The 26,502-nt window shown below is 41.9% G+C and overlaps 1 protein-coding gene across 1 annotated transcript in view; it reads right to left on the reverse strand.

Annotated features, from left to right (window-relative positions):
* NFU1 (NFU1 iron-sulfur cluster scaffold) overlaps nt 1–26,502 on the reverse strand; it is a 66,137-nt gene that overhangs the window by 10,655 nt on the left and 28,980 nt on the right. The window contains exons 3-6 of the mRNA XM_063445581.1: nt 8,582–8,717; nt 5,230–5,296; nt 5,031–5,145; nt 3,321–3,384 (exon numbers count right to left, since the gene is read on the reverse strand). Of these exons, the coding sequence (XP_063301651.1) occupies nt 3,321–3,384; nt 5,031–5,145; nt 5,230–5,296; nt 8,582–8,717 (382 nt within the window). The remainder of the gene's footprint in view (nt 1–3,320; nt 3,385–5,030; nt 5,146–5,229; nt 5,297–8,581; nt 8,718–26,502) is intronic.

Here is a 26,502-nt window from a genome sequence, read left to right on the forward strand (position 1 = left end):
CCCCACCGGTCCATGGGGGGGGGGGGGGGGGGGAAAGCCGTACACATTCTTGTGTTGTCGTTTGCGCTGGCGGGAAAGCGGTCGCCATTCCCCGCCGCCTCTCGCGGTAGGCCTCACTTCGCCATTGCGTTTCCCTGCGGTCCCGGGTGTCGGTTTTGGCATCGCCAGGTTCAGGTAATGCTTCTTAACGCAGTGGTGCAGTTTGCCAAGAGTTAGTGTCGCTTTAGCTCGGGTTAATCCGAGGATTGTGCGTTCTTCGGCGGGAGCTCAGGCAAAACACGACCTGGCCGCTCGCTGGTTAGGCCCCGCCCCACATTTGGAATAATTTGAAAGTAAATGCTACAACATTTCAATTACATTCATACCATGCAGGAAAATGTTACAATTCCAGCTTATTTCCTACATAACAGATACATTGGCATACCAGAAAGGTATCTGACCATGATTACAAAGGAGTCACTCAGCCTGTTGTATTGCAAAATAGCACACAAGGGAGTAGGAATTAGGGATGTTATTTTACAACCGCTCCACATTTCTAGAAATCCTTATAAGTTTTGAGTGAATCATAAAAGAAACAGTGGATGACAGACTAACTTAAAGGGACGCTATAGGCACCCAGACCATTTCAGCTCATTCAAGTGGTCTGGGTGCAGTGTCCCTATTGATTCAATGCTTTCCTATGGGGAGGCCTAATGCACGTGCTCTCTTAACGTGTCCTCAACTCTGACAACAATTCTAAAAAAAAAAAAAATAACCACAGCAGAATACAAGTTTACCTTAAGGACCAATTGGTCAAATCTGAGAAGAAAAAATTACATAGAAACAAACTGAAGGGTTATGTGGAAAAAATACATGGCACTCACAAAGAAAAGAGATTCAATACCATGTTGCAGTGATATCTGACACCTGCAAGCATGTCCCAAATGAAGCCTCATAGAAAGGAAAAACATTGGAAGTAACATGGAAGAGCTGACAAAAATCAACACTAAAATCTCAAATGTAGCAATAGTGATCGAAGATTCACTGGCATTACCCGTCATGTCATCACAATGGAATATTCCACTTTCACTTTGAACAAAGTGACCAAGCAGGTACATGACACCATACAGATCTTTGACAAGAAATGGATACCAGGGACACTAAACTAACAAAACGCCACCTCCATGAATAGAGTGAGCCAAGTAGTAGCTAGTAAAGCTAAGAAATCTAGTGTCTTGTATGGTGTGTTTTTTCCCCAATATACTACTCTATTTCACTCTCTCTTTTCTAAAGTGTATTTATATTTTTCTCTTCCATTTGGCTTTCCTCACTTGCAAGCCTGCATCACAAAAAATGAAGTATGTAAACAAAATACTATGTAAATGCCATTACGTTAATGTCACCTATAATTAGAGTATTGTAAGAAAGACAAATACAAAAAAAACAAGTCCTGCACTCAAACTCCCATTACTCCTGGTCGGCAGCAACGACCCTAGTACACATCATCCCAAATACATACACATACAGTAATAACCAAAAGGAAAAAAGTTACCTGCATAACTAAAAACCTCCATTTGTTTAAATATACATAGGAATTTGGGAAAGAGTGCAGGTATTTTTTCTTTGGTTTATATTGTAAGACAAAGTGACAATATAACAAGAACAGAATTAAAGAAAAAAAAAAAAGTGCATGCCATTTTCTCAAACTTGAATGCATATTTAAAAAATAAACCAAAAAAAAAAAAAAAACCACCTTCTGCTTCTAAAAGAGAAATAGTTACTTTTAAAGTTTATTGGCTCTAAGCTGGACTCAGAGACATAAAGTGAAATGTTTGCGCTTTTACATATTTGTCAATTTGTCTGCTAACAGTCAAAAAATAAGTAACATCCAGTCAGGCAAAATGAGCATCTTTAGTAAGGGAAAGAGTGAGAAATAGTAATGTCAAAAATTCAGACACTACTAATTATGTGGGTGAAAGCTAAAGAAAACCAGTCAAGTTTTAAGATCATTTTAAGTAGTAGCCATGTGAGACACTAGGTTTTTACATCTTCCAAACACATAAACACTCTGAAAAGCACTAAACAATTTTTGCCTGTTCCAGGAAATTTCCATAATCGTCTTATGGCTTATTAAACTAGTAACAATTTTTGTAATGCATTCATCTGGTTTTTCCTCTATGTGCAGTGAGAACTCTTATTAAATAATAGTCTGCTTTCATCATTAATTCTGAATAATTAGATATATCCTACTGATCCGTCCATTGATTAATACAATGTATAAAACAGGGCAAGAATCCAGCACATAGCATGGGGTTTCAAGTGGATTCTTGGGCACTGCAATATAATGGGGATTACATCTATATACAGTATGTTGGTTCGTGGATCATTGCATGAAAACTCTTACTTTGGTAAGACAGCTGTTTAAATATATTCTTTAACAAACAGTGTTACATTTTGTACTGATCCTATTCCCTTACCCAAGCGGCAGCATTTAAAGGGTTAATTGGAAATGGGGTGAACCAGGTGCGCAGTACAACTGAGGAAAAAAGGGTTTCTTCGCCAAACATATAAAGATCTGTAAAGAGTTAATGACTACATTTTCTTAAAAGGTTCTAAACAGAGCCATAATAAAACGTGTTTTTTTTTTTCATCAATAATGCAGCTGGTAGAAAAGCTAGTCCAAAAATACAGAATTAGGCCAATCACAGGGAACATTACATTGGTTTGAATGATAAAAGCTTCACTTTAAAGGGACACTATAGGCACCCAGACCCTTTCCACTCATTGAAGTGGTCTGGGTGCAGTGTCCCTGCCCCTCTTAGTCCTGCAATGTAATTCATTGCAGTTTTAAAGAAACTGCAATGATTACATTTCAGGATTAAAATAACTGCCTGTCACAGACAGCCCCTAGAGATACTTCCTGGTGGCTAAACGACTTATGGTCGCCTAACAGATGCTGGACGTCCTGACGCCTGGACATTCAGCATCAATATATATGCTTTCCTACAGGGAGGGCCCAATGCTCGTCACGCATGCGTATTAGCCCCCCTTCCCTCATCGGATGATGTTGGAGAGCTGACCCAGTTCCAAAGTGGATCAGTGCTGGAATCGACTGAGTACACAAAGGTGTTTTTTTTTAACCCTTTCCATGATACTATACACTTACACAATAGAATCCCTGTACATTTTTTTTTTTAGACTGCTTGTTATATATTACAGACATAGCATTATGAAAAAAAAATGCTCACAATAGAAACAGAGAAACTTGGAAATAAGTGCACTGGGAGGATATATACAGAACAAATGCAGAACTGTCAGACACAGGGTCTTATTTGTCTTACCGGATTCTGGTATCTAGAAGTTCTTTAATCATTGCCACCACTTCGTCATCATCTTCTGTAACAGCTTTAATAAAGCACACACAAAATAATCTGGGCTGGGATTTTATATCTTTCTTTAGTAAAGGCAACACAAGAAAAAAATAAAAAAGGAAGAAGAAATTATATCCCATAGCCTAATCTTTCCTTCTCTAGGCGCATCCGTCAATTTCTTTGGGCTGTGGTCACACATAAAATAAACACAGAGACAGTACTGCTGCCCAATCTACGAATAAATCAATACCACTGAAACAATATATATTTACACAAAGTCAGAAAAGTGTCCACTCATATGCAGAGAATTAAGATAGTCTTCTAATGACTTGTACAAAGATATACATAAAAATACACAGAATGTAATAAGCCCACAAAACACCTCCAATACAGGCATATCATGGACAATATTAAAGCCATTTTTTGGCTTAGTGCTGTGTAAGATTCCACTAAAGGTATTTTGGAATTTAATATGGGATTTCTTTTCAAATCTGTCTGTATCATTGTTTTCTTTCTGTACATTTTTTTGTGGAGTAATTTTTTAAATTGTATTATTTATATAGCACCATCAGATTCCGTAGCGCTGTACAATGGGTGGACTAACAGACATGTAATTGTAACCAGACAACTGGATGTACAGGAACAGAGAGGTGGAGGGCCCTGCTCAATGACCTTACATTAGAAGATGATATCCTGATGCTATGCACAAAAATAAACTTGAATACAGATGTTTTTTTTTTTCTTTTTTAATGGTGTGTGTGTGTGTATTTATGGAGTGCTGTTTAGATCATATACATACATATATTTAGTATTGTACATTATCTAGTGTCTTCTAATTGGTCATTTATATATTTTTAAGAGCATCTTGTTTTACTTAAATACCGGTAGTTTCTTGGGACATTTTAAAGTCAAAGAATAATAGGCTTCCCCATTATTATGTCGTTAGGCAATCAAGAAAAACCAAAAACCAACACTCTATATACAACAAATGACAGAAGATTAACACTAGGTAACTGCCACACCCCTGCAATATACATTCTTCAAGACAAGATAAGGAGGTGGGGAGAGGGTGCAGTGTTTTATCTGTGCTGTTTGCCAGTTTTACTTCTAAAATGTCCTCACAATCTGAGCTGCATTAAATATTATACAGAGATAATATTAGTTCTCCCACAAGTGCTGCAAGACATGCAAGTATATTTGTTCAGTACCAAGAAATGAACATAACTTATATTGATAAACTTGCCATTAGATATTCTAGATTTCATAATAAGGAGTTCACTAGACTGTGTTTCTCCTTGTGTATGAATCACTGTACAACTCATCTGCCAGAGAAGGGCAATCGATGAAGAAATGTTGTTAGCGTGTTGTAAAAGAAGTTCACTTGCTGGGTGTATAGCAGAAACCATCATGAAGTGACACAGCTGTACTAACAATGCTTGCATGAGGTCATCTCCCTCAACAGCATTAAATTTGGGAAAAGTTGCAACAAACCTAGGTCAAGCAAATGAAAAGCACATTGTAGCGTGGTTCAGGTTTTAGTCAAAGCATGAAGCAATCGTTTGATATTAGTACGCACTCTACCCCCTCCAAAGTGTAAAAAGAGAAAACAGTAAAAGATTGCAGTGACATTAATCATCTTTAGTATAGCTTTTGTTGGCAAGGGGTCCCAAGTAAAACTACCTGAGTCACTGCGGGGAGCATCCTCTGTTACTACGGGCAAGCCAGACGAGAAGAAATCCATAAGGGTTGCGTAAATATCGGGTTTAATCAAATTCCAGTCTATTTCTTCACTCTCCTGTTTGGGTAACAACAATCAGATCATGAAATAGCATCTCTTATTCTGCCTCTTCCACCCTGACTGGTCACCTATTATTCTTACCTTTGTGATCGTGACGAAATCTGGCCCAAAGAAAACACCTTTTACTCCCTCTATTCTGAAAAGGTGTCTGGAAGAAAGGAAGGAAAAGATTTGCAATATGTATTTTTTTTTTAAATTAATATTTTTTTCACTTCAGAAATAATCATTATTTTTTTCTTAAAATGTAAAGTTCATACAAACCATCCTAAAAAAAACAAATCCCCAAATTATAATTTCATAGGAATTTTAATCTTTAAAAATGGCAACTAACAGACAGGCATCTGACAACTGATCTGGCATCTGACTGTCCCCTCTTCTCTTCTCCTTGTCACTAGAACCCCTTTTGCAAGCGATGCGGGAATCAAAGGAACTGAAAGTAATAACAATCAGGGGAGAGACATTTAAAGTCTCAGCATATGCAGACGACATTCTGATGACAATAATGGAGTCAGAAAACTCGATACCAGGCTTATTACACCTCATTCAAGTAACTACAAATTCCCTGTTACTGTTACTTCAACTTGCCTTTTAATTTCTGTAACAATTAAAATAAAAAAAAATAAAAAAATGGCATCTGATTATTCATTCATATGTATCACTGTTATATAGCACCAACTTATTATGCAGCACTTTACACTTTTTATAGGGGGAAATTAACAAATGAGACAAACTATAACAAATTCTGAAAGGAACAATAGGCTGGTGAGAACTCCGCACGTATAAACTTACAATATACAGGAACACAACAATATACCGTATTTATCGGCGTATAACACGCACCGGCGTATAACACGCACCTCATTTTTAGAAAGAAATTCCAGGAAATTTCCCCCCTCATCCCATAGTATTCCCCCCTCATCCCATAGTGTTCCCCCTCATCCCATAGTGTTCCCCCCTTTCCATAGTATTTCCCCCCCTCCCATAGTATTCTCCCCCCCTCCTCTCCCATAGTATTCTCCCCCCTCCTCTCCCATAGTATTCTCCCCCCCTCCTCTCCCATAGTATTCTCCCCCTCCCCTCCCATAGTATTCTCCCCCTCCCCTCCCATAGTATTCTCCTTCCCTCCCCTCCCCTCCCATAGTATTCTCCTTCCCTCCCCTCCCCTCCCATAGTATTCTCCCCCTCCCCTCCCCTCCCATAGTATTCTCCCCCTCCCCTCCCCTCCCATAGTATTCTCCCCCTCCCCTCCCCTCCCATAGTATTCTCCACCTCCCCTCCCATAGTATTCTCCCCCTCCCCTCCCATAGTATTCTCCCCCTCCCCTCCCATAGTATTCTCCCCCTCCCCTCCCATAGTGTTCTCCCCCCCTCCCCTCCCATAGTGTTCTCCCCCCCTCCCCTCCCATAGTGTTCTCCCCCCCTCCCATAGTATTCTCCCCCTCCCCTCCCATAGTGTTCTCCCCCCCTCCCCTCCCATAGTGTTCTCCCCCCCTCCCCTCCCATAGTGTTCTCCCCCCCTCCCATAGTGTTCTCCCACCCTCCCCTCCCATAGTGTTCTCCCCCCCTCCCCTCCCATAGTGTTCTCCCCCCCTCCCCTCCCATAGTGTACTCCCCCCCCTCCCCTCCCATAGTGTACTCCCCCCCCTCCCCTCCCATAGTGTACTCCCCCCCCTCCCCTCCCATAGTGTACTCCCCCCCCTCCCCTTCCCTCCCCCCCCTCCCCTTCCATAATTACTTACCTGTCCTGAAGCGTGGGCCGGCTTCACAGCTTGCACCGCGGTACAGGAACTTTCATTTCATGTTCCGGTTTCCGGCGGGACTGAAAGGAAGTGTGCACACTATTGTGCACACTTCCTTTCAGTCCCGCCGGAAACCGGAACATGAAATGAAAGTTCCTATACCGCGGTGCAAGCTGTGAAGCCGGCCCACGCTTCAGGACAGGTAAGTAATTATGGGATATCGGCGTATAACACGCACCCACGATTTTTCCCCTATTTTCAGGGGGAAAAAGTGCGTGTTATACGCCGATAAATACGGTACTTATTTTTCGGAGCCTTGACTGAAACTAAAGTTTGAGTATATTTTTAGAGTTAAGGCAGCCCCATTAATACCAATACGGTCACTAATTTTTAGACCGTTTTGGAGTACAGTGGGCTTGCTGCATACTTTGATGGCCTCAGACAGTTCTATCTGTATCTCCTTTTTACTTTATGCAAGATGCTGCCTCAGCATGTTACAGTAAATGGCTTTTTAGCTGGATGTTCATGGGTCCAAAATTTAAGACATTTTTATTCCCCGTTGCACCCCAAAATATCTTGTCTACTTATTTGGTAAACTAATAGATGACACACTGAGACTTTGCAAACTGGTACAGTTCTAAGAAAACATTTTGAAGGGAGACAGACTGGGAGATCATGAACTAATGACCTAACCCTGTTGTTTAGAGTGTTCTTTTCATTTCTGAGACTTACTAATTTACTCTCTGGCAGCTGAATAGGACACCATTTAGCTTTATCTTCTTTCCTGAGTTCAACTCACCTCTCCATCACTAGTACAACTTATATGACTTAGTTGTTTCCTTTAAACGCTTGCTTACCACAAGTATACATATTTTTTTTTTTACACACACACTCTAATAAGCTGCACCATTTCTCTTTAACCCCTTAAGGACACATGACATGTGTGACATGTCATGTTTCCCTTTTATTCCAGAAGTTTGGTCCTTAAGGGGTTAAAAGAACATTTGCTACCATTTTTAGAAATGAGTCAGCGATTGAATTTTATGATTGATAAAGATTGCTACAACATGTTTTAAAGGAACACTATAGTGTTAGGAACACAAACATGGATTCCTGAAACAATAGAGTTAGAATAACTATTTAGGTCACCTGCCACCCTTAAAACAAAAAAAAGTTCAAACTCACCTTTTTTCCCCAAGGACTGCTGGTCTCGTCCCGTGGCTGAGACCACCAAAACTGGGAGGCAGCAAAACACTGCACTGCACCAATCACCATCTCCTCATAGAAATGCATTGAATTAATGAATCTCTATGAGGAGCGCTCAGCGTCTCCAAGCATAGTGTGGAGATGCTGACTGTAGGTGCTGCATGCTGTGTAGCATTGACGCAGGAAGCATCTCTAGTGGCTGTCTTAGTGATTGCCAATAGAGGTGATACTAGCCAGTAATAAAAATACTGCTTTTACTCTGCAAAGGCACTGTTTACATTAAAAGGCCTGCAGGGACATTCAATGGCAAAGTGCAGCGGTTTGCTCAGCGTTGCGCAATCGCCTCAGCCAAGGGGGCAAGACCAGCACGCCCTAGGAAAAAGGTGAGTTTAAACACCTTTTTTAAAGGGAGGCAAAGGGGGCCGGAATAAAGAAACAATTTGCACAAAATCTGTTCAGCAGATTGACAGTGGTGCCAAATCACTTTACCTGGCCAAAGGTGAACAAAATGCAGCAGCACGGTTTGGGAAGTCCATGGTTCCCCCATCTAGCACAGCTCTACCAGGGATAAATTTGACACTGTTTGGGTTTGGAGTTTCTTGTGTTTGGATGAACATGCATCGGACTAGAAAGAAACCTAAATGTTAGAAATATTTCCTACTTCTGTTTTGTAAAATCAACTAAGACGAAAATATACATATACATACATACATAAAACTCTATTTCCCTTGGCTTGAACATGGGGGGACAATGAAACATAAGAAAACAAGATAAAATTACATAATGATAAAAAAATAAAATAAAATAAATAATGACAATATGTAATGCAACTGGTAACTCTCCTCGTTATGGCTAAAAAAGTGCATAGTGGAATTCAACAACAAGCTCTACAAAACATTATTATAATTACTATATTGCTATACAAAGTTCGCATAATATAAATAGGTTATATTGCATGCATCCCAGAAATACATAGACTAGTCACGTTACAGTCATATATTGAACATTATGATTAAGAGTTAATTGCCACATAAATGACACCATTATATAAATAGAAATGTGATAGACGTGCCTCATTCCCATATGGGTGAGGGCCTATTAAAATGCAACAGCCTTAGGAAATCCTCTTATTTAAGGCAGATGTTCTCACAAACATGTCTAAGATTGGATATAATTGCGGATTTTATACTTGAAGAGCCACTAAACGTTTTAACATTGCCATGTACAATTTGCAATGTAAGGGTTAAATTAAGATTCCAAGCACATAGTAGTATTTATGTTGCTAGAAGTGCCATGGCACCTCCCAATGTAAGAAATCAAACCAATATAAGAAATAAGATGTTTTGACTCGTTACCTGGAGTCCACCGGTTTCTGCTCCATGCTCCTTCCCTTCTGGTCATGTTGGAGCCGGGAGTTCCTGCGAGGAGCTCCTGTTAGTTCTCCTGAGCCAAGCCCTGCAGTGCAAGGCCAGATCACAGGCCGAGAGTGTCAGCTGATCGCTTTCAGCCAATGAGCTAAGCCCTGAACCACCATGCTTCATTCAGACAGCAACCTATCAGCCTACAATGAGGCAGAAAGAGACACCCAGCATATCACAGGTAAGAAGTCAAAGTATCGACAAATTATTTGATTAATTACATTAAGGGAGCAGAATTTGGAAATGTAAGGGAAGCAAGCTAGGTCAAGTTAAAGGAGAACTATACACTGTGTATATAGTCATCTGTACAACTCAAAACCAGTGAACTTTTAATTAAAAAGGAAGATCGGGACAGCTCACCAAAATATCATTCAGTGTTGTGAGATGTGTGCACAGCAGTATATTGACTAGATGTGCTGCAAAATATGCTTTTTGCTCCTCTTTTGCCCTATAGGAGCAGTTGGGCGAGATGGTGTGCGGATCAAGTAAACGAAGTTCAATTTGGCAAAATAATAGCCGCATTTAAAGGAACACTATAGGGTCAGGAACAAAAACATGTATTCCTGGCTAATCATGGCAGCATCACTTATGGGTAGCTCCTCCCTTAGCAGTCACAGGACAGGAATTAATTAGATTAATTAATTAATTAGACTGATGGGTATAAAGAGTCCCTCCTCCCCTTACACCACAGTCTTTTTTCCTGTCCTTAGCAAGTTCTACAGGACTTTTTATTTTATGGCCACCTTCCTGCGTTTGTCGTGGGTTCGTTCCAAATGAAGTTCAGCCTCTCTTCATTTGAAGGACCCAGTAAACAGCCTGCATGAGCAGGACTAACTGGCTCAGGTTCAGAGTAAGTACTGAACTGCTGCGTGGGATATATGTTTAGTGTTCTGAGGGAGACACTGTTCTAAGCTTCCTGGGGTTGGTTATCCTTAAAAATTTCCCCTTGTTTCTGGAAGTGCCCCTAGTAATTGGGGTCGAAATCCCCCCCCTTACCTTGTTGGCAGTGTTTGGGGATCCATACTGTAGTCGTCCTGATGGAGTGCTTTTGGGCTCTATTAGATGTTGTTTCCTGCCTGCATGCCCTGTATTGCCCCTGGGGGCTTGCTGGGAGTTGCTGTCCTTGTGGGGGCTGTTTTCGGCCGGATTTGCTGGTTTGCCGCGGTGTGCGTTCCAGCCGCGGATTTGCCGAACCCGGAAGTGCCTCGCGCCGGCCGCGAGGCTTGGAATGCATGGCGTGCGTTCCAGCGCTCTGCGCATGCGCGGACCAGGCGCAGAGGTATTTAAACAGGGGAATACTGACACTTACCTGTCAGCTGTTCGGAACTTCTGATTTGCGGTCTGAATTTTCGCCAGTTCTCCTTCTTGCTGTATCCTGGCTGCCTGGAGTGTGTTTTCTGCCGTTATGAGGTAGGATTGCCTGTTTTTTCATGTTTTTTTGCTGGAGGCTTTGGGTTTGCTTACCAGTTTGCCTTTTTGGGCTTATTAGGAATGTGTTTCTGATTTTGCCTTTGTTCCTTTCATAGTATGGATTCTCCCTCTGCCTCTGCTAGATCCCTCTCTAGAAAACATAGGTGAGCCATTTATTTTGTTCAGGGGGGGGTTGTTAAAAGAGTGCCATACTGAGCCTGTAATATATGTTATATATGGCTTTCTTTCAGCCCCAGCAAACAGTTGGATTCTCCAGCAAGAAAATCCAGGGACAAGACCAACAGATGCGTCAATTGTTCATCTCCAGCTCCACCTGGAAGGAACCTCTGCAGGGAATGCTTGTCGGAAGCGGCTAATGTCCCCAGTAAGACTTCACCGCAGGACGACCTTAGGCTTTGGATTTCCCGTGCAATTGCTGAGGGCTTTAAGTCTACCACGGGATGTGGTGGCCCTCCTAAGAGACGCAGAGCGGAACCTCAGTCTTCCAGCTCTGGGGAGGATCCTGACCTGTGGGAGGTCTCTGATGAGGGGGAGGAGGAGGCTGACTATGCCTCCAGGTCTCTGGACTCTAAATCTATAGATCGACTTATTACCCTCCTCAGAGACACTCTTAGCCTCACGGAAGAAAAATCTGAATTGAGAGAGGCTGACAGGTTTTTTGAGGACTTGAAACCTAATAGACCAACGTTCCCAGTGCATTCCTCTATAAGGGACATGATCCTTCAGGAATGGAATAAGCCGGAGAGGAAGTCCACCTTGAAAAACAAATTCACAAGGACTTATCCTTATTCTGCCACGGACTGCTGCCTTTGGAATTCGGTTCCCAAGGTTGATGCCGCAGTGATCCATATGGCTAAAAAGACCACGCTTCCTATAGACTCCATGGCATACTTAAGAGAACCTATGAAAAGCGTATGGATGGTGACCTAATTAAAGCCTATCTGGCGCTAGGCTCCGCCCTTCATCCGGCAGTGGCGCTGACCACTCTCTCCAGGGCCTTAAGAGTTTGGCTCGCTAATTTGGAGGAAGATATTGGTCAGGGTGTCCGTAGAGAACATCTCCTGGAAAGTCTCAAGGATTTGAGCCTTGCTACTGAATTTTGCTCTGAAGCCTCCCTGGACATCACTCGCATGATTGCCAAAGGTATCTGTGGCCTCCAGAAGGGCCTTATGGCTTCATTCCTGGGGGGCGGACTATGCCTCCAAAGCGTCCTTGTGTGGTCTCCCGTTCCAGGGGGACCTCCTGTTTGGTAAGATCCTGGAGGATGCCATTCAGAAAGCAGCTGATGGGAAAAAAGCGTTTCTTCCACAAGTCAGCAGAAAGAGTTTTTCCTCCTCCTGGAAAACCAGGCGATTTAAGGATCGGTCCTTTCGGGACAGTAGAAGCTACAAGCCCGGAAGGGAGTATTCCAGGAACTCTTCGTGGAAGTCCTTCTCTCACTCCTCTTCCAATAAGGCTTCCAGAGGTAGAGGTGCCAGAACCTCCGGGAAGACCTTCTGAAGGTCCTCGGGCCCATCCGGGTACGGTGGGTGGAAGACTGCAGTTCTTTTACCCGGTATGGGCCGCAAATGTCACAGACGAGTGGGTCACCTCAATCATAAAAGAAGGCTACAGGATAGAATTTTCCTCTCGTCCACATGCTGCCCATTTCAGAAAATCAAAAGTGTCAGAAGGTGTCAAACGAAGGGCCATGAGGACTTGCATTTCCACTCTGCTGGAACAGAGGGTGTTGGAGGAGGTCCCTACTCACGAAAGGTTCCAGGGGATGTATTCCACTGTGTTTTTGGCCCCAAAGCCCCAGGGAAAGTGGCGTCTCATCCTGAACCTGAAAGGAGTGAACGCCTTTCTAGACGTAAGGACATTCAAAATGGAATCCTTACAGACTATCCTAAAGTGCGTAAAACCAGGAGATTGGATGACCTCCATAGACTTAAAAGACGCCTACTACCAAATCCCTGTAAACAGCAATCACATGCAGTTCCTTCGGTTCTGGGCTTTAGGAAGACATTTCCAGTTCCGAGGGCTTCCGTTTGGTCTCAGCTTAGCGCCAAGGACTTTCTCGAAGGTCCTTGTCTCTTTAATTGCCGTCATAAGGATGAGAGGTATCGAGATATTCCATTACCTGGACGACATACTCATCATAGGGCCTTCACAAAGAATAGTGGAGCATCATACATTTATGGCAATGAACATCCTGCAAGATCACGGGTGGCTTCTCAACATAGAAAAAAGCTCCCTGATTCCATCTCAGACCATCGTGTTCCTCGGAGCGGTGATAAATACCATTTCTGCCCGTGTGTTTTTGTCTCCAGAGAGGGTCATGAAGATACAAGACAAAGTCAAGAAGCTCCAGGTTCTCGAAAGGGCCTCGGCAAGGGAAGTCATGAGTCTCCTGGGTTCTTTAACATCTACGATAGGTTTGGTGAAGTGGGCCCAATGGAAGTTTCGCCCTGTACAGAGTTGTTTCCTTCTCCAGTTCGACAGAGAAAAAACGGATTGGGATCAGAAAATATCTCTGCCACTGCCAGTAAGAAGAGAGTTGAACTGGTGGAAGAACGGGAAGAACCTAGCGAAGGGTTTTCCCTTGGAAGAGCCTCCGTGGACCGTTATTACGACGGATGCCAGTTCTTCTGGTTGGGGTGCCCACCTCGATTCCTCATGGACTCAGGGGTGGTGGACTCGAGAAGAAAGTCGGCTCCACTCGAACCTAAGAGAACTGCGAGCTATTTCCAAGGCCATTCAGGTGTTCCTTCCGAAGATCAGGAATTCCTGGGTGTTGATCAAGACGGACAACCGAGCGGTGGCCTCATATGTAAACAACCAGGGAGGCACAAGGAGCAAGCAGCTCTTAAAAGAGCTGGCTCCTCTAATGGTAATGGCCATGACCTGTCTCCAGGGACTGAAGGCTATCTATCTCCCAGGCTCGGAGAACGTAGCGGCGGATTTTCTCAGCAGAACAGAAATTCTCCCGGGAGAATGGAAACTTCACCAGTCGGTTTTTGCTTGGATCACCCATCGGTGGGGCATGCCCCAGATCGACCTGATGGCCTCGTTCAGGAATCGCCAGGTGGAGAATTACTACTCCCTCCACCCAGAGAGTCAGGCACTGGGCCAGGATGCTCTATCTCTTCCTTGGTCGTTCGATCTGGGGTATGCGTTCCCTCCCTTACCCATGATACCCAGGTTCCTGAGAAAAGTTTGGGAAGAAGGTTATTGCCGTAATCCCGATTTGGCCTCGAAGACCGTGGTTTCCCCTACTGTCAACGTTGAGCCAGGAACAGCCTCGGCCCCTGCCTGTTCTGAAGGATCTGCTAACGCAGGGTCCAATATCCCATCCTCATCCGGAACGCCTCAAATTGGGGGTGTGGGTCTTGAAAAAGAAAGACTTCAACAATTAGGCCTTTCAGAAGCAGTGGTCAATACCCTCTTACACTCAAGGAAGGCTTCTACGTCCTCATGCTACCATAGAATCTGGGATGTGTTTCAGGAATGGGCTTCGGCCAAGCGAGTTGACTTCATACGCCCTCGCAACACTGAAATCTTGGAGTTCCTGCAAGAAGGTCTGGATAAGGGTCTTAGCATCAGCACTCTTAAAGTTCAGTCTTCGGCCCTGTCAGCTTTGTGCAACACCTCTTGGTCATCAGACCCATTGATCTCCAGGTTCTTCAAGGCAGCTTTCAAGTTGAGACCGCCTTCGAGATCCACTACCCCTCCTTGGGACCTTCCGCTTGTTCTCGACTACCTGACTGAGGATCTATTCGTTCCTCTTGAGAATTTGGATGCTGTCCTCCTAACTTACAAAACATTGTTCTTAGTAGCAATTACTTCCGCTAGGAGAATTTCAGAGATCAAGGCCTTCTCCACCCTGCCTTCTTGTCTACAATTCTACCACAATAGGGTGTGCCTGAAACCTAATCCAGCATTTCTGCCTAAAGTGGTCTCTCGTTTCCATCTCTCTCAAGAGGTGGTCCTGCCATCCTTCTACCCCAATCCTTCTTCACCAGAGGAGATCAAGTGGCAACATTTGGATGTCATGAACTGCCTGTCTATGTACCTTGAACGTTCTGCTCCTTACAGGAAAACTCACCAGCTTTTCGTTTTGCCTTCAGGGGCCAGGAGAGGTGAGGCAGCCTCTCTATCTACGTTGAAGCGTTGGATTGCTCTTGTAATCAGAAAGGCATATCTCAATAAAGATCGCTCTCCTCCACTGAAGATAAAGGCTCATTCAACCAGGGCATTGTCGACTTCATGGGCTAATTGGGCAGAGGTTCCATACGATGACATTTGCAAGGCAGCCACCTGGTCTTCCCCGATGACGTTCATGAAACACTACAAACTAGATGTGGATACTCCTTCCACCTCATTTGGGAAGAGTGTCTTGTCTACGGTTTCTTTGTCCCGTTGATATTAAATTCAGTCATAGCATAATAATTTGTTCTGTGTATTTTATCGTGATTTTATTCCCACCCTATTTTCTGTGAGCTTGGGTATTACCCATAAGTGATGCTGCCATGATTAGCCAGGAATAGAGAAAATTTATGCCAAACTTACCGTAATTTTCTTTTCCTGGCTATTTCTCATGGCAGCATCAGGGTTCCCGCCCATTTTTTATTTTCAGCTTTATAATTGGACTGTGGTGTAAGGGGAGGAGGGACTCTTTATACCTATCAGTCTAATTAATTAATTAATCTAATTAATTCCTGTCCTGTGACTGCTAAGGGAGGAGCTACCCATAAGTGATGCTACCATGAGAAATAGCCAGGAAAAGAAAATTACGGTAAGTTTGGCATAAATTTTCTCTATTCCTGACCCTGTAGTGTTAAATCCATCATTTAGGTGGCTTGCCCCGCCCCTCCTTAGCTCCCTTGGAAAATGTTAAAACTCACCTTATTTCCAGCGCCGCTTGGGTCCACCGATCCCGTAGGGAAAGCATTGGATTGACTGAAATCTGCAAGGAGGCGGGATGGGGGCAGGGCCAAAAACAGTTTTGGCCAATACGCACCTCCTCATAGAGATGCATTGAATCTGAGGAGTGGCCACTTGGAGGTGTCCCTCGGGGGCAATGTAAACACTGCCTTTTCTCTGCAAAGACAATGTTTGCATGAAAATGCCTGAAGACAATGATTATACTCACCAGAACAACTACATTAAGCTGTAATTGTTCTGGTGACTATAGTGTCCCTTTAAAGCAAAGGCAGATAGAGTCTAAAACGGTGTGTCTCTGCTATACCTGATTTAATGGAGCTATGACTATTAAGTAAATCGGTGCAGACCCCTCCTCTTGTGTGGGTTGGGTTATGCCAGGTCTTGAAAGATGACTATTCATAAAACACAATGGCATTTTTGCGTGCCTTCAAGAAGTATTTTTTTTTTTGTGATTAAATAATCTTAGGACCATAACAACCCTTCTCAGAAGCCAAATGAACAACTAAAGTCATTCATATTCAATGCTTCTCTTAAAAGCATCAGATACTGAAATTTGCTGTTTGTGTACCACAGGTTTCCAAAGGTTCTATGCAAAATGCATAGAGAAGAATTGGACCAAGATCATCAAAAGTGATAATCTCATTAGTGAGTTGTTGCCAACTGGAAACTGCCATGGAGACAGACAAGTTTTTTTTTTACCCTTTTTTTCTTTTTATAGTAATATAATTTAAAAGGGGGAAGTGATCTAAATCAAGAAAGAAACACACCGAGGTTAAAAATAAATATATAGATGGATAATATTTTATTTAGTTTTAACCTCTGTGTGTTCCTTTATTGATTTATGATTTAAGAGAATTCCTTTAAGAGGTTTCATCTTTTCAAACACTGTTCTCCCTGTACGCAGCGCCCATTAACACGCATTATTACTTTCATGTGGGTGTCCTGTATGTTGTACGGTGTTACGAATAGTTTTGGTGCCATGGGGCATGTAATCTCTGGTTCCTGCAGGGTTGGCTTCTACAGTTAGGTCAAAGTTGTCCTACAGTTTACTTTTATAGTATTGGGAAAAAATAATATAGATAAAAATCCAGCAAGCAGATACAAATCCGAGTCAGCTATTAGCAACCCAGTTTACCTAAATACAAGCAAAACAGGAGAGATTTCCCAGAGACACAGAAAAGATTATTGGACTGTATAATCTCAATAGAAAGTAATTTATACTTATTGGATGTGTATAGTCTGTCACTACAGAGGCATTCAATTTATGTGTATTACACAAAAATATCTACAAATAACAAATGAGGGTGGACAACTAGGGCAGGGAATACATCACTTATACTGCTCTTCCCAGTGTAAACGTCTAGCCTGTATTTTACATAGTGATCCACGCCGTGATAGAAATGACCCCCTCAAGCTATATGACAGGCAAGTCAAACAAACAACAGCTACACTTGCGTAGATATTGAGAAACACGTAAGGGTAAATGGCCCTTTCAGCCCACAACTATTTACAGAAATAATTTGCATTTATCTCATCAATTATGGGAAAATGCAACGTTAAATAAAACCATACATAGCAGATTTTATTCTTTGAAAATAATTAGCTCTACTTAAAGGTAAACTACCGGTACTTGCACCATATCCACTATAACTGGATGTGTATACTTATTTGTGGGATATAAACTGCAATTAAAAGTTTCGCTTTTCAAACTAAATGAAAATCTGAAGGTTGAAGGTGGTGAGGTCATTTTGTGAGATCTGTACATTCTGACAAAAGTTATTTTAAACACTACTTGTTACTTTAACATCACGCATTTAGATGTATTTCAAGTTCATTTTGCTGATGTCACCGTTCCAACCTAACCTAGTAGCTTCATCGTGTCCTAAGCATACTTTAAAGATTAATCATAACAAAAACTGTGTTAGCACTTTGAATCATGAGATACTGCACCTTAAGTTCAAGTGCTAAGAGCACACCCAAAGGACAACATATAACAATGAATTAAGATCTCAAGAATGTAATATTTAATATATTCAGTTGTATTATTAAGTATTAAAATCACCTTCTAGGTAAAACTAATTGTTTAAGCAACCTTTTTAAACAGAATGTTACATATGTTGGTATTACTGCATAATTACACTTGCTCGGTCTCTATAAGAAGTACCATCTTATCTTGAAGAGACACTAAGCATCATAATCACTACAGCTTTTTGCAGTGATTATGGTACTGTTCTGTTTCTACCCATTACTGCCAAAAGTCAGGGTTGTCTCGTCACCCAAAGGCTGGACAATAAGCTGTTGCAGAAAATATGGAAATTTTACTTCCCCCATACAAGATGGATATGAAATTATAGGCAGCATATTTAGAAGTCCTTGTCGTTGGCACAGCAGTAAAGACTAAAAAATTTTTGAGTACCGTACTGTTTGTGGTATAGCATATAAGATTTCTAGTGCTTGTTAGGCATGGGTAGGCAGCAGAAACAACCCAAACCAGAGTCTCTTCTTTCTGGTCAGCAAGGGATACAGTGCAAAAAGGTGGGGGGAGGCAGCCTAAATTTATGGTGAAACGCGTTAGTGTGTTACCCTTGTATGGTTTTATATTTCATTTCGAATAAAAACTAGTGTTTTTACCCTACCCTGGATCTTCCTGATTTTATCCAGATGCTTTTATCTACAATATTCTTACATTGAATTCCTTGGTGAGGATTGTACACCACCCACGCTATATAGTTTTAGTAAAATCTCTTCCCTTTCCTTTTTGATACAATCATCTAAAATAAAAGAGTGCATTAGGGGGCACAGTCTTTCATGACTTCTGTTTTCACAGCCGCCAAGACCGGTCTGGCACTAGATCTCAATCTAGGAGAAGGGAAATGTCGGCGGCCTGCCCAGGATGTGGTGCCAGGCCCTTGGAGAAAAGGCTTGCAGAAAATGCTTTACCCAAATACCTGGTGAGACGGAACAACGTCAACCACCCAAGGCTTATTTATTTATCTGCCTAGAATATTGCCTCATAGATTAAGCAGGCTGTGGCAGAGGGCATTGTGGAATCCACCAGATGAAAGAGACCCAGGCCTGATACTTCCAATTGGATTCTGACTCCTCTGACAACTTTGGGTGAGATGAAGCTGCATCTATGGAGTTAAAGTCTCTCTCTTCTAGTGAAGATGAATTTTCCCATAGCCCTGTCCTCTGGATTCTAAGGCTATTGATCATCTAATTTACTTAGTCAGAAGAACATTTGAAATACCAAAGGAAGTGCCAGAAACATCAGCCTCTGATAAGTATTTTTTTGTGCTGAAAAACTCCAACTCGACTTATACTTGAGTCAATGTCTGTATTATGGCAATTTACATTGCCATAATACAGACAAGGGGCTGTGTAGGAGGGGGGCTGGCAGGAAGAGTTTACTTACCTCTCCTGCAGCTCCTGTCAGCTCCCTCCTCCTCCGCGCCAGTCCGCTCCCACTGTAAGTCTCACGAGAGCCGCGGGGTCATAGCGCGGCTCTCGCGAGACTTACACTGGGACTTGCAGAGGGAGCTGACCGGACCGGAGGAGGAGGGAGCTTACAGGAGCTGCTGGAGAGGTAAGTAAACGCTTCCTGCCAGCCCCCTCCATTGAACTGCCAATGCCACTGGACCACCAGGGAGTGAGAGCCCCCCTCCTACACAGCCCCTTGTATCAAGCAGGGAGGGGGGGGACGAAAAATAAATAAATATATAAATAATGAAATAAAATATTAATAATTAAAATAAAATAAAAAATAAAAATATAACAAAAAAATTATTAAAATAATAATAATAATAAAAAAAATTATAATAATAAAAGCCCACCCCCCACCAAGGCTCTGCAACACATTCATACACACACACTGCAGTCATACACACACACTGCATTCATTATATACACACACTGTAAATATTCAATTAATATAACTTTTTTAGGATCTAATTTTATTTAGAAATTTACCAGTAGCTGCTGCATTTCCCACCCTAGTCTTATACTCGAGTCAATACGTTTTCCCAAGTTTTGGGGGGTAAAATTAGGGGCCTCGGCTTATATTCGGGTCGGCTTATACTCTAGTATAAATGGTATTTCAAATCTTTCTAAATAATTTCTAACTGCAAGATTAGGCTGTCATCCAACTATGTCCAAAACCTCTTAATCTTGGATTATAGCATAGAGGAAGATCTGGATAAAGGAGTAAGAAAGTATCACATAGCCGAATCCCTTAAAGATGTCAAGCTAGCAAGTGAATGACTTTTGGAGGCTTCTACATAACTTATTAAGGGATTGTTCAAATCTATGGAATTTTCGATTGCAGCCAGAAGAGCCCTTTGACTCAGTCTTGGGGAGCAGACATTGCTTCTAAACAGAATCTATGCTCTCTCCCCTTTATGGGTGACGTACATTTTGGAAAGCCTTTGGAGGAACATATTAAGATAGCTGCAGATGTCAAGCATGTCCTACTCCCTCAGAAGACCTCTACAGGACCGTCCTTACAGAGATCAGACAGTCTATAGAGATAGCAAGTCCTACAGGCAGGGACATGAATACGCCAGAAAAGTAAATTGGAGAAGTGTTCAATCTAGCAAGGCTTCCAGAGACAAGATTTCTTTGTCTTCCTTTCGTGCCCACAAACCATTCTGAAGATTACAGCACCCAGGCTTCTCTGGTAGGTGCCAGACTTTTGCGGTTCCAGAGTGCCTGTGAAGAAATGCCGGATATGTGGGTAAAGGCTATAGGGTCAACTGGCTATACCCTGATGTTCAAAGAAGCCATTCCTCATCCTTGTTTTGTCAGAACAAGAGTTTTTGCCAACCCTCAAAATAGATATTTGATTCTTTATATTTCTGCCCTTCTACAGCAACCTGTCATGTTCCAAAACGAGAAAGAGTCCCAGGCATTCTATTCCCCAATTTTCCTTGGGAAATTAAGACCCATTTTGGACCTTCATCAACTCAATCTTCTTCTTCTATTAAGGAAGCTTCGGATGGAGTCTCTGAGTTCCATTATTCTGGTAGTTCATTCAGGAGATTGGATGATATATGTGGATTTAAGAGACACATTCATATCCCTGTTGCTCGTCCTTACCAAAAAGGTTCTGTAGATCTTGTATAGGCAACCATCATTTTCAATCTCAGGCTCTGCCCTTTGGGATAAGTACGGATCCAAGAACCTTTTCTAAAGTTCTGGTCACGGTTATCACCTTGTTAAGGAAGCAGGGAGTGGCCATTTTCATTATTTGGAAGACATCCTGGTGGTGGCCCCAGAATACAAGCTGTTAGTCCATCAGTGATCCCTAGTACTTCAGAAGCTCTCATTTCAGATGGCTAATAAATCATGAGAAGAGTCAGTTGCAAACTTCCAGTGAGCTGATTTCAACAATTTCAACACCTGTTCTGCAGTAGTCACTATGGCACACAGCAGAAAGTTCAGCCTTCTGAACCCGTTTACAGCTGTTCCTCAGGAAACCTTTGGGTACCCTATCATCAACCATAGGCAACCATCAACCATGGGCATGGTCAGGAGGGCCCAGTGGAATCTCTGTTCCCTCCAAGGGTTTTTTTCTGGAGACCTTTGACTCCAGCTCTCAGGAATGGAAAAAGGCCTCTTCGCATTCCAAGGCAATGGAAAAGAGACCTCCAATGGTGGCTTTCATGGGTACACCTATCCAGGGGATTTCCTGGGAGATAAAAATCACTTTCCCTCAAACATATGTGACTTACGAGCAGCCTTCTTGGCCTTACTTTACTTCCAGCCTCTTCAAGATAAATGGGTGAAATTGAGATTGGACAACAAGGCAGCATATATAAACCACCAGGGTTTACCAAGAGCTTTTCCCTGATAAAAGATATTCAACCAATTATAATTTAGGCACAACATAATTTAGCAGGCTTGTGTGCATTTTTTCTCACAGGGAAGGAATTATAGTGGCAGATTTACTGAGCAGACATCAGGTGAAAGACACAGGATGGCAACTTTCCAAGAAGGTGTTCCTGCAGTTGGTCTTAACCAGGTGGCTCTCATGGCCACAGCTTGGAATGCCCAGGTCTCAAATTTTATTACAAAAAGGTTACATCCTAGAGCAATAGCCCAGGAGGCCTTGGAGTGGAGTGGAACTTCAGGCTGCCGTACATCTTCCCTCCAATTCCACTCATACATACAGTCCTCGGGATAATATGCAGGGAGAGGTGCAAGGTGATAGTTATCATTCCCTTCTGTTCTCTTTGTACATGGTTTCCTATTCTGCAGAAGCTTTTAATAGATTATCTTTGGGAAATTCCGATATCAGAGAACCTGCTGTCACAAGGTTTACTGCTACATCCAGAGCCCAAAAGCTCAGGTTACAGGCCTGGCTCTTGAGAGGCAGTCACTGATTTCACAGGGCAAAGATCACAAACTGGAGCTTAAAAGATGCCTCTCTGCATGTATTCAACGTACAGCCACCAGTTGTTCATTGTGCCGTGGGGTTCCCGCAAAGGGGAAGCTGCTTCAGTTACCACACTCCGTTCCTGGATTACTGTGACCATCTCAAAAGTCTACAATGCATATGGTGTTCCAGGTCCTAAAGGCAACTGTGCTCACTCTCCAAGGTCCATTTTTACCTCTTGGATAGAGCTGCAAATTGGTGCTCGCTTAAGACGTTTGTTAGTCATTACAGGGTGGATGTTGCTTCAGTTTGGCCTTTCGGTCCTGAATTGCTGATACTGACATACTTAAGTAAACTTTTTTGGCATCAATTATCTCCCCGTGGTTTTCTTCCTGCTTGGGTATTTCCATTAGTTAAATGCAGGCCATGATTAGCCAGGAATATGGAAAATGTATTACTACTTATCATAATTTTATTTTCCTGGCTATTTGTCACAGCATTTGGTTTTCCCCTCTTCCTTTTTTGGATTAATCTTTTACTTGACTGGGGAGCATGTGCTATTGGGGATAGTATTATACCTACCTACATAATTGTTTAATTGTTTTCCTATCCTATTGTCTAGAGGGAGAAGCCAATCCATTAGTTAAATGTTGCCATTATTAATAGTCAAGAAAATAAAATTATGGTAAGTATGAATAAATTTTTTACACTTAATGGAAGAATTTGTTTATTTTTTATATATAAAAGTCAGCTAAGCTGACGAGAGGAACTGGATTTGGAAGTCCTGAATTTCATTACAAATCCATCCCAGAGGAACAGCCCAGGATGCTCAGTCAGTGCAGTGGCTTTTCAAGCGGACATTATTAGGTGTAATATCAGTAACTTTTTACAGAGCGATTTGCAGAGCAGATGCATGGAGCAGGCCCACAGCAGAAATCAGCTTTCCTATTAAGTAAACAAAATCAAGAGGGAAGCCTGTGATATAATATAAGAAATAGGCAGACCACATTATCCAAAACAGCTTTCATCATGTCTACTGGGATTATTCACTAAATCAAGAATTACTAGAGAATTACAAAATTAAGTACAAAATAGTGGTTTTGGAAAATATAACTGAAATGGCCTTGACAATTCTTCCCAATTCATGTTTTAGTGAAGAAAAAAAAATTCAAATCTCAATATTAGACTAATACTTATATTTGCTAAAATGTTTCCCCTTCCACACTAAGCCATTGTTGCCTACGTTTGATGAATGAACTGCTAAATGACTGCAAAACAGAATACAAAGCATTGTTTCTAAGAAGGGCAAATGTCACTCTGATCCACAATTCACATGAATTGCTGCTCAATGCGATCTGTCATCTCTTTTCAATTTATCAAAATGTAATTCAATACATTGCTCTTGTCAGGGGTAGCGGTCCGATGACCGGAACCCAGTATGCCTGATAGTAGGAGTCACTGTGTGAAAATAGATTGTAAGTGCCTGGTGCAGGGTAACCACACGCCCCCTGGTGTTGAGCACCAGCGTTTGTGCAGCCACATACCAGGGCCCTGATGCAGCTTCTGCGGATCCCAGGCGCCAGATGACAAGAAGCAGACCTCCCAGGATCTGAATAGGGAGGCTCTGCAGCAGATATGTATCCAGTACAGAAACAAGGCAAGACTAGAATTGGTACCAAAAAAAGAAAACCAGACAAGACTAGAAACCCAGAACCGGAGCAGTACAAAAAGCAGAACATGTACACAATACATGAGGGAAACATGAACAGGGCAGGACAGGACTGTACGTTAACTGGGAATACAAGACAAAATAAAACAAGACAAAATAAAACAAGACAAGAGATACAAGGCAAAACAAGGAGACATAACCAAGTACTATATATGTAAAACATTGGAGATTTAGACATACATAAATGGCCAAGATGTATGCAGCTAACCACTGCGCCAAAGTACTCCAATTAAGGTGGGTTGCTAGACTGCCTAGATATGCATGACTAAATAAACTATAATAAAACACACACAGCACTTACCTGCAAGAAATGGGCAGAGGACTTGGAACAACTGCCTGCAGAAACCAACTGAAACAAAAGCATTAATGGAAAAGGAAAGGGTGTGGCAACATAAAACAAACATATAAAGGAATCCAGGAGAATGGGGATTCCAAGAACGGAATAAAGGAATGAACCCAGCATAAAGAAAACCAAACACAGAATAAAAAAACAGAAAAACTAAACAAGAATAGTAAAAAGAGTACTGGATACCAGAAACCAAGGAAAGACATCTCCGCAGAACAGAGCAGGATGTGACAGCTCTTTCATCTATTCATTTGCATCTGGGTATTTTGCCATTGGTATGGTAAACTATTCAGCAATTTAACTTCACTGCTATGTATTGGTCTATCACAGCATAGAAAGCGTGGAGATGCTAAACGTCAGTGCTGCACAACCCAGGAAGCCCCTCTAGCGGCCATCTGAGTGATTGTCGCTAAAAGTGTCCCTAGGCAGCAATGTAAACACTGCCTTTTCTTTGAAGTCTGGAGAAGTCTGTGATTGAACAGCTACAGAAAGACTGGGCTGGGTTAGAAGCAGAGGGCTTGCAAAGGAAGAAGACAAGAGAACTTCAGCTTTTGCAAGTTATTTTTAGATCTACCCCAATGGAAAAAAATGCATGCATGCTTTCATTGGGGGTATACCTAATACATAGTGATTATTATTTATTTTGTATTTAGGCAGTGAGTGTCCTTCAATTATTCAATTTAATGTTTTGCCAAAAGTAACCAATGATCACTTATTTAATCTAAGCATCACTCAATGGTCACTGAATCTCATCAAACTAAACACATTAAAACAATTTCATAAAATTTTTATCCATGGAAAAGCAAATTAAAGTGGGATTAAGACTCAATTGCTATTCGATTCAAAGTATTGTAAAACATTTTTGAGCAAGAAAGCACCTTTAAGTGTTTCAACACAACTATCCAGGTCAATTATACAAATTTCATGACAATATTACTTTAGGAACTTGCAAACAAGGCCGCAATCCCTGTGTCACTGTGAATGGAGGTCAAGTGGTAAGTGCACTAAAATGTTTACTTATGGAAAGTATGTTTAGAACGTACATGTATTGAAAAACTGAAAAATAAAAAAATGCTCCACTTTTGTAGGAAATCTCGCTGGAAATCTGTGTACGGTCAATTTAATTTGCAGCACTACATTTGCCAGGAAGTGTTAGCACAGGTCACACAACAGATGTGCCACTACCCCCAACATACATGCATGTCAGCTAAGTTCCTAGAAAAAGAAAAAGGTAATCCTGCACATGTGAAAACACATATGCTTTACAATGTTCACCCTTTAAGAGGCCACAGAGATGAAATGTAGTGTCAGGCAAACTATGATAACCAGACATTTCTTTTACAAGATCTACAAGTGATGATGATGGGCTCTTTTAACCCTTTAGTGGCTGCAGGCGAACAGGGTATGTCAGCCAAAAAACAGTCGTTAACGACCGCTGACGTACCCTGTACGTCCGTGGCCAAAAAGCGATCGTAATCGCTTCCAGACGCTCTAAGGTTCTTATCTACTGTCACATTCTATGTTTCTATATTTCAAATGCTGTGCCTCTAGAAACTCATATCAGAGCATCATCCAGCAAAGATCACACCATCAAAAAAATAAAACAGTTTAGAGCTGCTGCAATAGGAATCAACGTTTCAATCCACATTGAAATCTGGTCTTTAATGAATCTGAATGTGATGATGTCACGGAAAGTCATTGGAAGGTTTAAATGTAACCACATTGTGACGGGTGTTGAAAAATCAATCTAGATGATGACAATCTACTAAGAATATTACCATATGTAAGCTTAAAGGGACACTATAGTCACCAGAACAACTACAGCTTATTGAATTTGTTGAGTAGAATCATTCCCTTCAGGCTTTTTGCTGTAAACACTGTCTTTTCAGAGAAAATGCAGTGTTTACATTACAGCCTAGTGATAACTTCACTTGCCACTCCTTAGATAACTGTTAGAGATCCTTCCTGGGTCATGGCTGCCTAAAATGCATCCAAACATTCAGTATCTCCTCCCTCTGCATGCAGACACTGAACTTTCCTCATATAGATTCATTGATTCAATTCATCTCTATAAGGAAATGCTGATTGGCCAGGGCTGTGTTTGAATCATGCTGGCTCTGCCCCTGATCTTCCTCTTTGTCAGTCTTAGCCAATCCAATGGGGAAGCACTGTGATTGGATCAGGCTA

This window comes from Pelobates fuscus, chromosome 3, assembly GCF_036172605.1.
Source record: "Pelobates fuscus isolate aPelFus1 chromosome 3, aPelFus1.pri, whole genome shotgun sequence".
Taxonomy (NCBI): Eukaryota; Metazoa; Chordata; class Amphibia; order Anura; family Pelobatidae; genus Pelobates; species Pelobates fuscus.